This window comes from Myotis davidii, unplaced genomic scaffold (assembly GCF_000327345.1).
Source record: "Myotis davidii unplaced genomic scaffold, ASM32734v1 scaffold299, whole genome shotgun sequence".
Taxonomy (NCBI): Eukaryota; Metazoa; Chordata; class Mammalia; order Chiroptera; family Vespertilionidae; genus Myotis; species Myotis davidii.
The window spans coordinates 2,024,642-2,036,127 of record NW_006293088.1 but is presented as its reverse complement, the minus strand read 5'-3'; the positions used below and the strand labels follow the sequence as shown (position 1 = coordinate 2,036,127).

Sequence of the window (11,486 nt, the reverse complement as noted above, 5' to 3'; positions counted from 1 at the left end):
GCAGAAGGACTGGGGGAGACCGCTGAGGGCTCCTGAGTGCAGGAGGGGTGGGGGGAGATGGAGGGCCGGCCCTGAGTGAAGGAGGAGGGAGACAGGCTGAGAGACAGACACTGGGGAGTCTCCATAGAGTTCAGACCGTGAGACTGGAGGAGTTCCCTGAGGAGGGAAGGGTCCAGCGAAGGAAGAGGGTCAAGGATGGAACCCTCTGGAACGCTCTCGTGTTGAGCCCGCGAGTGGGACAGGACTGTGAGGAGGGGGACACAGGACAGGATATTTGATGAAGGGGTGCAGAGATAAGGTTCGTGTGGAGAGTTGATCCATTGGCACCTGGGCCTTTCCTTAACCAGACATGACCCCATGGGACCCGCAATACACGTGGCAGGGGCTCCCCAACTCTGCCTCCCTCTCTCCCCAGAGCTGCATCGACTGGAACCGGGAGGTGCTGAAGCGGGAGCTGGGCCTGACGGAGCGGGACATCGTGGACATCCCCCAGCTCTTCAAGACCGAGAGGAGGAAGGCGGTGGCCTTCTTCCCTGACTTGGTGAGGCCGCCCCCCGTGTCCTAAGGTTTCCTCCAGTTGGGTGTCTAGCCTCCCCTCTGCGGAGGGGCATGCTGCTTGGTCGCTGCCATGGTTGGGGTTGGGGTTGGGGTGGCGGAGAGCAGCAGGGTCCCATCATGGCCGGCAGAAGGGCTGCTAGTTGGCTGATGGTCATGGTCACTACAGATGCTCACTGGCCACGCCCCTTGCTCAAGGGCCATCAGGGAAGGGCCCCACCCTGCTCCCGGGGACCCCCTTGTATTTGCGGAGTGAACGGATGGTTACCTGAGGGGGTGTGTGTAAAGCCCGCAGCATCAGCTGGGCCGAGGTCCCATTCTGCTCCTTGTCCCGGCTCACAGCGTTTCATCCATCCTCCACACATTTGGGCACCCTGTGGGAGAGGCAGGGATGATGTAGGCTGCTCCCTGCTCTCACGGAGCTTCCAAGCTAATCCCGAGACGGGAAACCTCCCCTCTCTGAGGACCTGTCCCAATGATCTGTCTTGTATGATAAAGTGATGTGGCCATTCAGAGGTCGGACAAAGCACTTGCAGCCTAAGAGGCAGGACTGAATATCCAAGAAGGCTTCATGGAAGAAGTGGCCTTTGGTTGAGCCTTGAGGCCACTTGTATCTAGAATGCCTGGACCACTAGGGCTCCACCCCAGGGGCTCTGATTCAGTGGGTCTGAGGCAGGGCCTAGACACTGCTACCTTTCCAATCAGGACCCAGGTGCCACCCATGCTGCTATCTGAGGACCACACATTGAGTAGCACTGCTGGAGGTCAGCCAGCTCCCCTCCCCCTCCCTCCTCTCCCTTCCACCTCTCCCTCTCTGTCCTCCACCCCCATCCTCCAGAGAAGCACAGCTTTCCCAGCATCAGAGCCTTGCAGAGAGAGCCTGTCCACATCGCCATTGCCTCACACCCTTTCCTTCCTCTTCCTGCCTTTTTGCCTTCCTCCATTTCCCCACCTGCAAGGCCTCTCATCACTCCCCTTCCTTCCTGCACGTTCAGGGCGGCCTGGCAGTTGTGTACGTGCTCCCAGAGCTTGTGCACAGGTTCAGATGCTTGTGTTTGCGGGAAACAGAGGGCCACCTGAGCCAGCCTCAGCCAGAGAGGATGGTGTAATACAAGGACAACTGGAACCATCTCTTATCTCTGCGTCCATTTCCATCACTCATCCCCTCCCTCTGCCTTCCTCTCCCCGCCTCCAGCATGGCTTCCTTTGCCTCTGTGTCCCTGGGGATGAAAATGAGTAGGACCACGCATTAGAGATACAGGCACAGAGATTGGCTTGGCTCCTGCCACATCAGCTTCAAATGTCCGAGAGAGAGAATCTGATGGGTCCCGCTTGGCTCAGGTGTCTACCTTGACCCACAGGCTAGGAGGTGGGAGTCGGTAGCACAAGAATGGCAGCCACCACAGTCCCCAATAAGAAGAGCAGTTACCAGAGAAATAAGTGACTGTGAGCCGGGCAGATGCTCCATGGGGATGCACAGCTGCCTAGGGTTCCTGACAGCCATGTTCCTCTCCCGTTTCTTCAAAGGGCAAGTAGCGATTTTCAAGGTTGTCTCAAAGACAAAGTCAGGTCCTACCAGGTCTAGGGAAGGTGTCGAGGTAGGAGCCAAGGATGAACTGCCGCCCTTGACCTGGGACCTCCCGCTCTGCAGGTGAACATGCTGGTGCTGGGCAAGTACCTGGGCATCCCTAAGCCCTTCGGGCCCATCATCAACGGCCGCTGCTGCCTGGAGGAGAAGGTGCGGTCGCTGCTGGAGCCCCTGGGCCTCCACTGCACCTTCATCGACGACTTCACCCCGTACCACATGCTGCACGGGGAGGTGCACTGCGGGACCAACGTGCGCCGGCAGCCCTTCTCCTTCAAGTGGTGGCACATGGTGCCCTGAGCCTGGCCCCCGGGCGTCCTCTCCCCCCGGGGTGGGACACGGGCCGGGGTGATGGAGACTGAGACAGGCCCCTAAGTGGGACCGCCCCTCTCCGAAGCCGTTTTCCTGCAAGTGTCCACGCCTCACCTGCAGCCCATTTGGTTCTCGTTTTGATGCCTCCTGGCCTTCTAAGGGGGACCTCATTTCTTGTGGCCTCTCACGCAGATCAATGCGGCCCACGGGAACTCCTCCACACATCCCCACCCCCAAAGCCTTCCCGTGGAGCCAACTTCTCTTTGGGGTCTAGAAACATCCAGGCATCTCACCTGCCCTTTGGCCTGTGTGTCTGATGGAGGAAGGGCCCATGGTTCTGCTCTAGTCTGATTGCCTCTCTCTCTCTGCAAGGGACCAGCCCTAAAGTCAGTTCTTCCCCCAGAGGAGAGATTCTGCCCATAGCCTCACCCACAGAGAAGGCACTGGGGGCCCACTCGCTTGAGGGGGGCCCACCACTCCAACTGCCAAGCTCCTGACCAGATCTTGAACTCTACCCCACCCAGTGCCCAACATGAGCTTTCTCGTAGTAGGAGCTCTAGGTGTGGGCTGAAGAAATGATAACTGTCCCTTAGCTTTATAAACTCGCCATCATCTGCCATCCAGAAATCCGACATTGTGCACAAACCTCCTGGGATTTCTTGGAGATGAAAGTTTCTGGGGAATTCCTGGAGATTGGGAGGACTGCGGGTGCCGGGGTGAAACAACCTTCCTAACGCATAGGTGCTTCGTTGGCCCAGGGACCTCGCTCTGCAGGTGGGGGCACCCCCAACAGGATTTAGCCCTGCTACGCCTCAGAAGGGGCCGACAGGGGTCCAACCCGTAGAGACAGCACTGGGAATGAACCCTCTGAGTGCAGGGGGAGAGGGAGAGAGAGCCGTGGTTTTCTCCGGATGTGTGTCAGTTACACATGTGTTCTGTATGGGTCCAGCTGTGTTTCCATCACTGGCTAATAAACCCACAGAAGCACAAACGTTTTGTGTCTCATTTTGGCCCTTCTCTGGGGTTAGACAGGACAGTAAGAACAGTTGCCTGCAGCCGAAGCATTGGCCTTCCTGGCCCCCGAAGAGTTTGGGGCGCTAAGCCCAGGTTTTAGGAAGACTACTATATGAGACTGCTCTGCCCTGGCCACGGGATGGGTAGGCCTGGCATGGACACATCAATGCAAGCGCAGGGGTCAGACACTAGGCTGCAGGACCAAGTGAGCATGGCAGGGCGAGGGGCTGGGCTGTGGCCGGAAGGTTGCGTTGTGAGTGTGGCAACGGGGGAAGCTGATGTGTGTGGCGCATGGGGCAACCTGCCTCGGGCCCTGAGCAGCTTCCCCTTCCTGCCCTGGAGTGGCCTCAGGAGGCCCTAAAAGGCCAGGCGAGCTTGCTACAGAGCCCCAGGAAATCACTGCCTCTGCCATCACCGCCCCAATAGCTTTATCCACTCCCCATCGGGCTGCCAGTCAGAAATCTGGCTTTGAACAAAAACCTCCTGGAGTTTCTTGGAGATGAAAGTATCTGGGGGATTCTGGGAGATTGGGAAGACTGTGGGCAGGGCAGTAAGAACAGTTGGCCCTGGGATGGGCAGGATGGGCTCAGCCATGTCCGGGCACTCTGCCCATACACCACAGGCTCTAGGTGAAGCAACACGGCACAATGGAAAGGCCATGTGCCTCAGAGTCCAATGGTCCCATGCTGAACTGGTACTTTCAGCTGTGCACTTAACCCCTCTGAGCCTCAGTTTTCTCCTCTGCAAAATGGACATCATTGTGCCTGCCCCACAGAGCTTGCTTGGGGTTTAAGTGACATGACTTAAGTGTCTGGCACATAGTAGGTGCTCCATAAATGATGACTATTGCTATGTAACATCCCCCAGACTCTCCTCTAGCCACTGCTCTTTAGATAAATTCCTAATTCCTGCATTCTAATCGGGGACAAAGGTCCTGTGAGATCCAGAGGTCAGATGTGGAAGGGAAGGAAGGGAAGACTGTCCGGGCAACTTTCAGATCGCATCCTGCTGGTCTCGGCTTTAAGAGATGGATCGGGGAGGAGGCTCCACCCAGGCAGGAAGCAAAGGCGTGTCTTTCTTGTGAGGATTTACAGCTCTGGGTGGCACGGGGCCTGCCTGACTCACACTTTATTCAGAATTAGGAATAAGTGACTGCGGGGCCGTGGAAGGAGGTTGCCCAACGCTGGTCTCCTGCACCTTGGCCGGCGGCCTCAGAGGGCAGGAGTGTCAGGCTGGGGCAGCTGGGATGGCCGGGGCTCAGGGCAGATGGCAGGAAAGGAATTCTGGATGACACACAGAGCCTGTGAAAACGGTCACTACAAAATCAATGTCATCCTACAGCCCCTGCAGCGTAATGACGGTGGGTGTGCGCCACGTGCGGGGCATGTGCCCGGCATGTGCTGGACACTTTACACACGACATACATCATCTCCTTTGCTCATCACAACAGGCTCATAGGCAGTTACCATTACTACCGTCACATTACAGATGAGGAGACCGAGGCGCAGAGAAATGAAGGAACTTGCTGGGCCGCAGAGCGGTTAAGTGGGGAGACAGGTTTGAGCTTAGACAGGCAACCTCCACTGCCCGGCTTCTTAACCAGCCACTCTAGCGGTTCTCAGCCCGTCTGCGTATTAGAATCGCCCGGAAAGCTTTATAAAGCGAGCAGGGAGAGGACCCCGCTCTCAGAGACTCTGTCTGTATACAGCTTCAGTGACCCAACCACATTGTCCTCCGAAGCATCCGTCCCCCTCCTCCTCCCTCGTGACCCTCCTCTCCATCAAGAATCAGCAACCATGAGGACTCCGTGGCCACATGTGGGTGCAAAGGACTCTGAGAAATGCGGTCCTTGTCTGGGCAGCTGCCTCCCAGAGTGAAGTGCACGTTATAGGCAAAGGAAGTCTTTGCTGGCTGCCAGCCACTCCAAACCCAGGAGAGAGAGAGAGAGAGAGAGAGAGAGAGAGAGAGAGAGAGAGAGAGAGGAGAGAGAGAGAGAGAGAGAGAAAGAGAGGAGGTCTCTTTCTCGGAGGAGGCATCCCAGGTCCCAGCCTTTAGTTTTCGGCTCACCTTGCATTTCTATTCATTTCCTGTTGTCCCACCTTCAAGGAATTAGAGTCCTAGGTGAGGTCACGGTCACACCGTGCTGGCCAAAGCCCTGCAGGTCCCTCTCCGCCTGCTCCTCGCCCCACTCCCAGGCCCACTCCGGCTGCGGTTCTGGGGCTCGCCCACAGTCTGAGAACCACGAAAGCAGGGTTACCTGGAGAGAGATTAGTGAGTCTTCAGGGGGAGCAGACAAGGCCCCCCTTAAGGGCCTGGTGGCTGATGAAGCTGTGGGGTGGTTGTCTGGCTTTCCTGCTGCCCTGTGTGTGGCGATGAAGCAGCTGATGTGTCCATGTGGAAGTAGGTTGGGGTTCACCTGTCACCCTGGACCTGGCTGGGGCTCAGGAGTGAGAGTCTGCAGGTGGGAAAGAAACCAGGAGCCGACCCCGAAGCGCGCTCTCGTTTCATGCATTAGATGTTTACCAAGCACGTCCTGTGTACCCAGGCCACCAGCACGTGCTGGGCTCTGAAGCCTCGGTTTTCTGCACGGCCACCCAAGGAGCCTGTTGCACACTTTTTCCTGATAATAAGCATTTTTTTAATCCTCACCTGGGTATATTTTTTCCATTGATCTTTAGAGAGAGAGTGGAAGGGAGGGAGGAAGGAGAGGAGGAGAGAGAAAGAGGGAGAGAAAGGGAGAGAGAAGCATTGATGTGAGAGAGACACATCGAACCTTCAACCAAGGTATGTGCCCTTGACTGGAACTCGAACCCGAGACCCTTTGGTCCGAGGGCCAACGCTCAAACCACTGAGCCAAACCAGCCAGGGCTAATGATAAACCTGTTTTAAAGTTGAAGTTTCTGATACACTTTTTATGAGAAGTCTGCCTACAGCAAAGCCTTGACCAGCAGGTCTGAGCACTTTCCACCCACTGGGAGGAGGGCTGTGGTGTCTCCCGTTCGTCCAGAATGATGTGCCCGTGGCCGCCACTCCCCTACAACTTGAAGCTCAAACAAGCAGTGGGCAGATTTCCACCAGACCCAGGGCAGGCGAGGGGCGGGGCCCCCATTCCCCAAAGTGAATCACCCCCGTTCTGGGCACCAGACCTTGATCTCCCGGTTCCCAGCATTTGCTTGTGATGGTGGCAAGGATTAAGGATGGTTGCTCTTAGGATGCCAGGGACAGGAGTCACTCTCGGAATTCCTAGAAAGGAACGGACACCCGGAGCACCCCGTGTGGGCGCTGTCCCTGCGGGCACTCGGCAGACCCAAATGAAAAGAAACCACCGCTAAGCCTGTCTCTGAAGCAACTCCGAAGAGTTGAAGGAGAACATGAAAGTGAGTTCGCAGTTTCTTCTTTGAACCATTCTCGGGTCTTTAAAGGAGTCTCCGCATCCTGAGAAACTGCACCTCAGTGTTAATTACATTAATCTGGAACATCCCAATCACAGAAATCACAGCTGCCCCAGGCAGTTCCCAGGCTCCGGCAAGCAGGGGCCTGAGCGGGGCGGGGCTGGGCACCGTTCAGAAATGCGTTTTTATGTGAGTAACACCGCCCAAGGAGGTACTGGACAGCTCAGTCGTTATAGTTCTGGGGGTTTTTATTCACTTGACACAATCCTCAAGGGATGTGAGGCCACTTATAAAAAGGCCACTTATAGAAAGTCAGCCAGCTGATGACTAAAAAGTATAGCAAAATAAAGACACCAAAGCGGGGGAAATCTAGGAAAGATGGCCGGGGGCAAGGACAGACACCTCTGACCGTGAGAATCAATGTGGTGAAGATGAGAGTGAGGAGCTGAGTTCCCAGCAGCCCCTGCAGAGAAGGGAACCGGCATTATCCATGTCACCCTCACCGTCAGGAGGAAGGCAGCCTGCCAACGATTCCTGCCACCCAGGAGCCTGCGTGAAAAGCGCGGAGTGGTCAGTGTCCTCAACGACCTGGCAGCAGCGAATCCAATGAGAGGTTTCCCTGGGCCGGGCCCTGTCTGCTCATCTGTCAAAGGTGACCGGTGCGCACCTTCCTGGGCTGTGAGAACCAGACCAGGGCCTGGCAGACAGTAAACCCCCAATGAATGTTCCTTTCCTCACGTTCCCTCCTTCCCCGTCCCACAGCACTGGTGCCTCACTCACTGTCTCCGAGACGCCACGGAACACTCACACCGTGTGGTTCGGCACAGGCACTCGGGCCGCGGGCCAGCTCAGGGGGACATTCGGGCGCTCCAGCCGGGAATGGGCAGCCGTGGACCCTGACTTGAAGAAGCTCACAGAGGAGCAGAGAAGTGGGGCTGGCAAACAGACAAGGCAACACGGCATGGTGAGTACAGTTATCCAGGAATAATAGTAACTACAATAGCTTCCCTTTTTTAACACTTAAGCTGAACTAGGTCCTGTACTCGTCAAGAACAGCGTGGGAAAGGAAACCCACAGACACAGCAAGGGGTCCATGCATACAAAAATCCCAAGCGAAGCTCTTAGCAAACTAAATCCAAAAAGGATGCAGTGTCAGATTATACAATGTGAGATCAAATTAAATAGATCCCCAGGAATGCAAGTTTCACCCTGGAAAATCAGTCCAATAGATTAATAGGTTAAAAAAAAAAACAACCCAGAAACAATTTACACAATCAATTTAATAAATCAGAAAAAAAAACAGTTGATAAAACTTCCATTTATAACCTTAAAATAAAGCTTAAGCTAAGAATAGAAAGGAACTTCTTTATCCTGACGAAGAGCATCTACAATAGTGGCTCTCGGAGGGTGGTTCCCTGACCAGCAGCATCCGCGTTGCCTGGGAACTTGTTTGAGATGAAACCGGGAATTGAACCCTGACCTCCTGGTTCATAGGTCGACACTCAGCCCCTGAGCCCCGCCGGCTGGGCACTTTCTGCTTTTTAATAAGCCCTCCGGGTAACGCTGGTGCTGCTAACTTCGAGATCCACTGACCTACAAGAAACCCGCATCACAAATCATAATGATGGAATGTTGGAACTCTCCTCCTAGGATCAGAACAAGACCCGGGTGCCCACTGCTGTCACTTCTGTTGAACAGCAAGTTCATTGTTGAACAGAAAGCTCAGGCAGTGCAGGGAGGCAAGAAAAGGAAATAAAAGTTTTTTAAAAATAAATTTTATTGATTTTTTTTTTTTTTTAGAGAGAGAGAAGGACAGAAACAGTGATATGAGAGAGAAACATCAATCGGGTGCCCGACCCCGGGGATCAAACCTGCCACTTTATGGTGCACAGGAGGATGTTCCAACCAACTGAGCCACACCAGCCATGGCGGAAATACAAGTTTTAAGGATTGGGAAGGAATGATGATATATGTAGAAAGTCCAAAAGAATATCTAATCTATAACAATTAATAAGATGGTTTAGCAAGGCAATCTCTGTAAAACTAATATACAAAATTCAATTGCATCTCTATATTTATGGGGTACAGTATGCAACTGTGCTGGAAACATTCAAGAATATCTAATGGAGAGAGAGACCATGTTCTTAGATTGAAAGTTCAATATTGAGATGTCAATTCTCTTATGAATTAATGCAAACCCAATTAGAATGGCTATAACATGTGTGTGTGTGTGTGTGTGTGTGTAGAACTAGTAAGCGGATTTTAAAATTTATATAGAAGTGTTAAGAGCCAAACATCACTGAGTCCCTCTTCAAGATGAAACGTGAGCTGAGTTGCTCTACCAGGCAGTAAGACTTATTATAAAGCTATAGCAGCGAAGACAATGGAGAGCTTATAAGATGAATAGACCAATTTCATAGGCCAGAGGGACAGACATTTCCTTACTGAATAGAAGGAGTTGTTTATAAACCCTATAGGTATACGGGTCTGTCACCGTTTACATATATTACATGTTTTCTTTTCTCCCAGTGGATTATCTTTTTTCTTTCTGAATCTGTCTTTTAATAAAGAGAAGTTCTTAATTGTTTTGTTTTGTTGATCCTCACTCGAGGATATTTTTCCATTGGTTTTTAGAGAGTGGAAGGGAGCGGGTGGAGGGCAGCTGTGGCAGTAAAGCCTTGCTACCTCCTGGTGGAGGGGGATGTGTGGGCGTGGGGGGCAGAGGAAGGAAGGGTCGCTGGGGTAGAGGTCTTAACCCAGTCTCCCAGGTGGCTCCATGGTCAGCGAACTCATCAAACTACATGCAAATGTTTCATGTGCATTTTTCAGGGAGAATGTGGCCTCAGCTGCCTTCGGCTCCTTGAAGGTTGGGGACGCCCCTCCCGTCCTATGACAGATGCTGTCAGTGTCCCCCATTGCCTCCCTCCTCAGTTCCGGGGACCCTGACCCAGCACCAGCACCTGCCCAAGGTTTCTCTTCCTCCAGAGCCTGCCAACCAAAGTGCCAGGGAATATGTCCCCAGGAGCAGCCCTCAGCAATGATGGGGGGCGGTGTAAATGCCCAGCTCCCCTGCTCCGGGGCTCAGCTCGCTCTGGGGTGCAGCCCCACCCCACTCTCTAGTGCCCCCCTGTGGGTTATGGTGGTCACCAGCTCACACTGCCTTCTCTGCCTCCCAGATAAACTATGTCCACTCAGACTCTCGCCTCCGAGTCTTCCCTTGGGCGTCCCAGACTGAAAACCCCAGGAGACGGAGAATGCGCGTGGAGAGTGAGGAGAGACTTGTTTTGATTCTGCACCACCTTGCCCGTGACCTAGGCCAGCGACAGCTCCCTCCCGAGCCTCAGTTTCCCCATCCACAAGGAACGGAACGCCACGGGCATCTCTATTGCTCCCTTTAAGTGCTCAAAAGGGTGAGTGACGCCAAAGAGTTAAGAGCACCTCCTGCGAGCTGCGTGTTCTGGGACAGCTGGTTTTACGTGTCCGCTTGGCCAGGCCAGGGCACTCCGATATGCGGTCAAACAGCAGCCTGCACGTTGCGGGGAAGGTGCTTCTGAGATGAGACTCACACTTAACTCGGTGGACGCCACCGTGTGGGTGGGCCTCGTCCAACCAGTTGAAGGGCTAAGAGCAACGACTGGACGTCCTCCAGGGCCGAGGGGGTTCTTCCACAGGCAGCTTCAGGCTTGGGCTGCAACATCAGCTCTTCCGGGGTCTCTGCCTGCCTGCCCCCCACCCCCAGCCTCCACATCCTGTGAGCCAATCCCTTGAAATCGCCCTCGGAGGATCTATACATTGGAACACAGACGTACACATTCTTAGAGAGAGAGTTGACTCCTATGACTTCCGTTTCTTTGATCTTCGTGTTGTGTTCTTTGACGATGACACATCTGTCTTCTGTGTCCCTGATACCTGGCACCACGCCTGGCACAGAGGGGCACGCAGCAGATGTCTGTTGAATGAGCCTGAGTCAGAAGCCTGGGGGGTCTGGGGTCTTTTATTCCCCCCTCCCCAATCGGCTGGTAAAGCCTTGTGGTTAGGGCTTTGCCGTCAGCTCGATCTGGGTGCAAACCCTGACTTCTTTCACTGCCAGCTGTGTGGTCTTATTCTAGTCATTCACCCTCTCTGAGCCGCCATTTCCTTGCCTACAGAATGAGATTAATCCTCCCTTCCCCGTGGGGTTGAGGAGAGGGTCTGGTGAGATGGTGCGTGTCAGCAGCTGCGCCTGGACCCTGCCCAGGGCTCAGGGTCCCGTAGTCACTGTTACTGGTTGGGAACACAGACAACAGGATCCTAATATTCCTTGCACAAAGGCACGTAAGGAATCCCTAAGTTGGGAGACCAACGTCGAAGTCAGAACATCCCAGCACAATCAAGATCTGGTTCCTCCAGGCCTGGGAGATAGCTGGCACCCAGCAAGGGCTCAGGGAACTGCACAGAGGGGTGTTGCAGAAACACAATGCTGTGGCCATTCGGCGCCCGGTCAATGAAAACGAGGAGAGCACGACAACGCGAGGGTGTGTGACCGCCCCCCGCCTCGTCATCCTGCACCCTCGTCATCTGAGGGCTCTGGCCTTACCGGGCCCAGAGGCATGTTCATGCAAACCCACAGGGCCCTGGAGTGGCAGCCG

The 11,486-nt window shown here is 54.4% G+C and overlaps 1 protein-coding gene across 3 annotated transcripts in view; it reads left to right on the top strand.

Annotated features, from left to right (window-relative positions):
• The window catches only part of PADI3 (peptidyl arginine deiminase, type III), a 53,513-nt gene extending 42,459 nt beyond the window's left edge, over positions 1-11,054 (top strand). For 2 of the 3 annotated variants that reach the window (XM_006766666.2, XM_006766667.2), the window contains exons 15-16: positions 416-541; positions 2,207-2,503. In XM_006766666.2, the coding sequence (XP_006766729.1) occupies positions 416-541; positions 2,207-2,440 (360 nt within the window). In that variant the 3' untranslated portion in view covers positions 2,441-2,503. Of the gene's footprint in view, positions 1-415; positions 542-2,206; positions 2,504-11,041 lie in introns of those variants that run through there. The other variant, XM_015565955.1, reaches the window with a different exon arrangement.
• Positions 11,055-11,486: the final 432 nt, after the last annotated feature.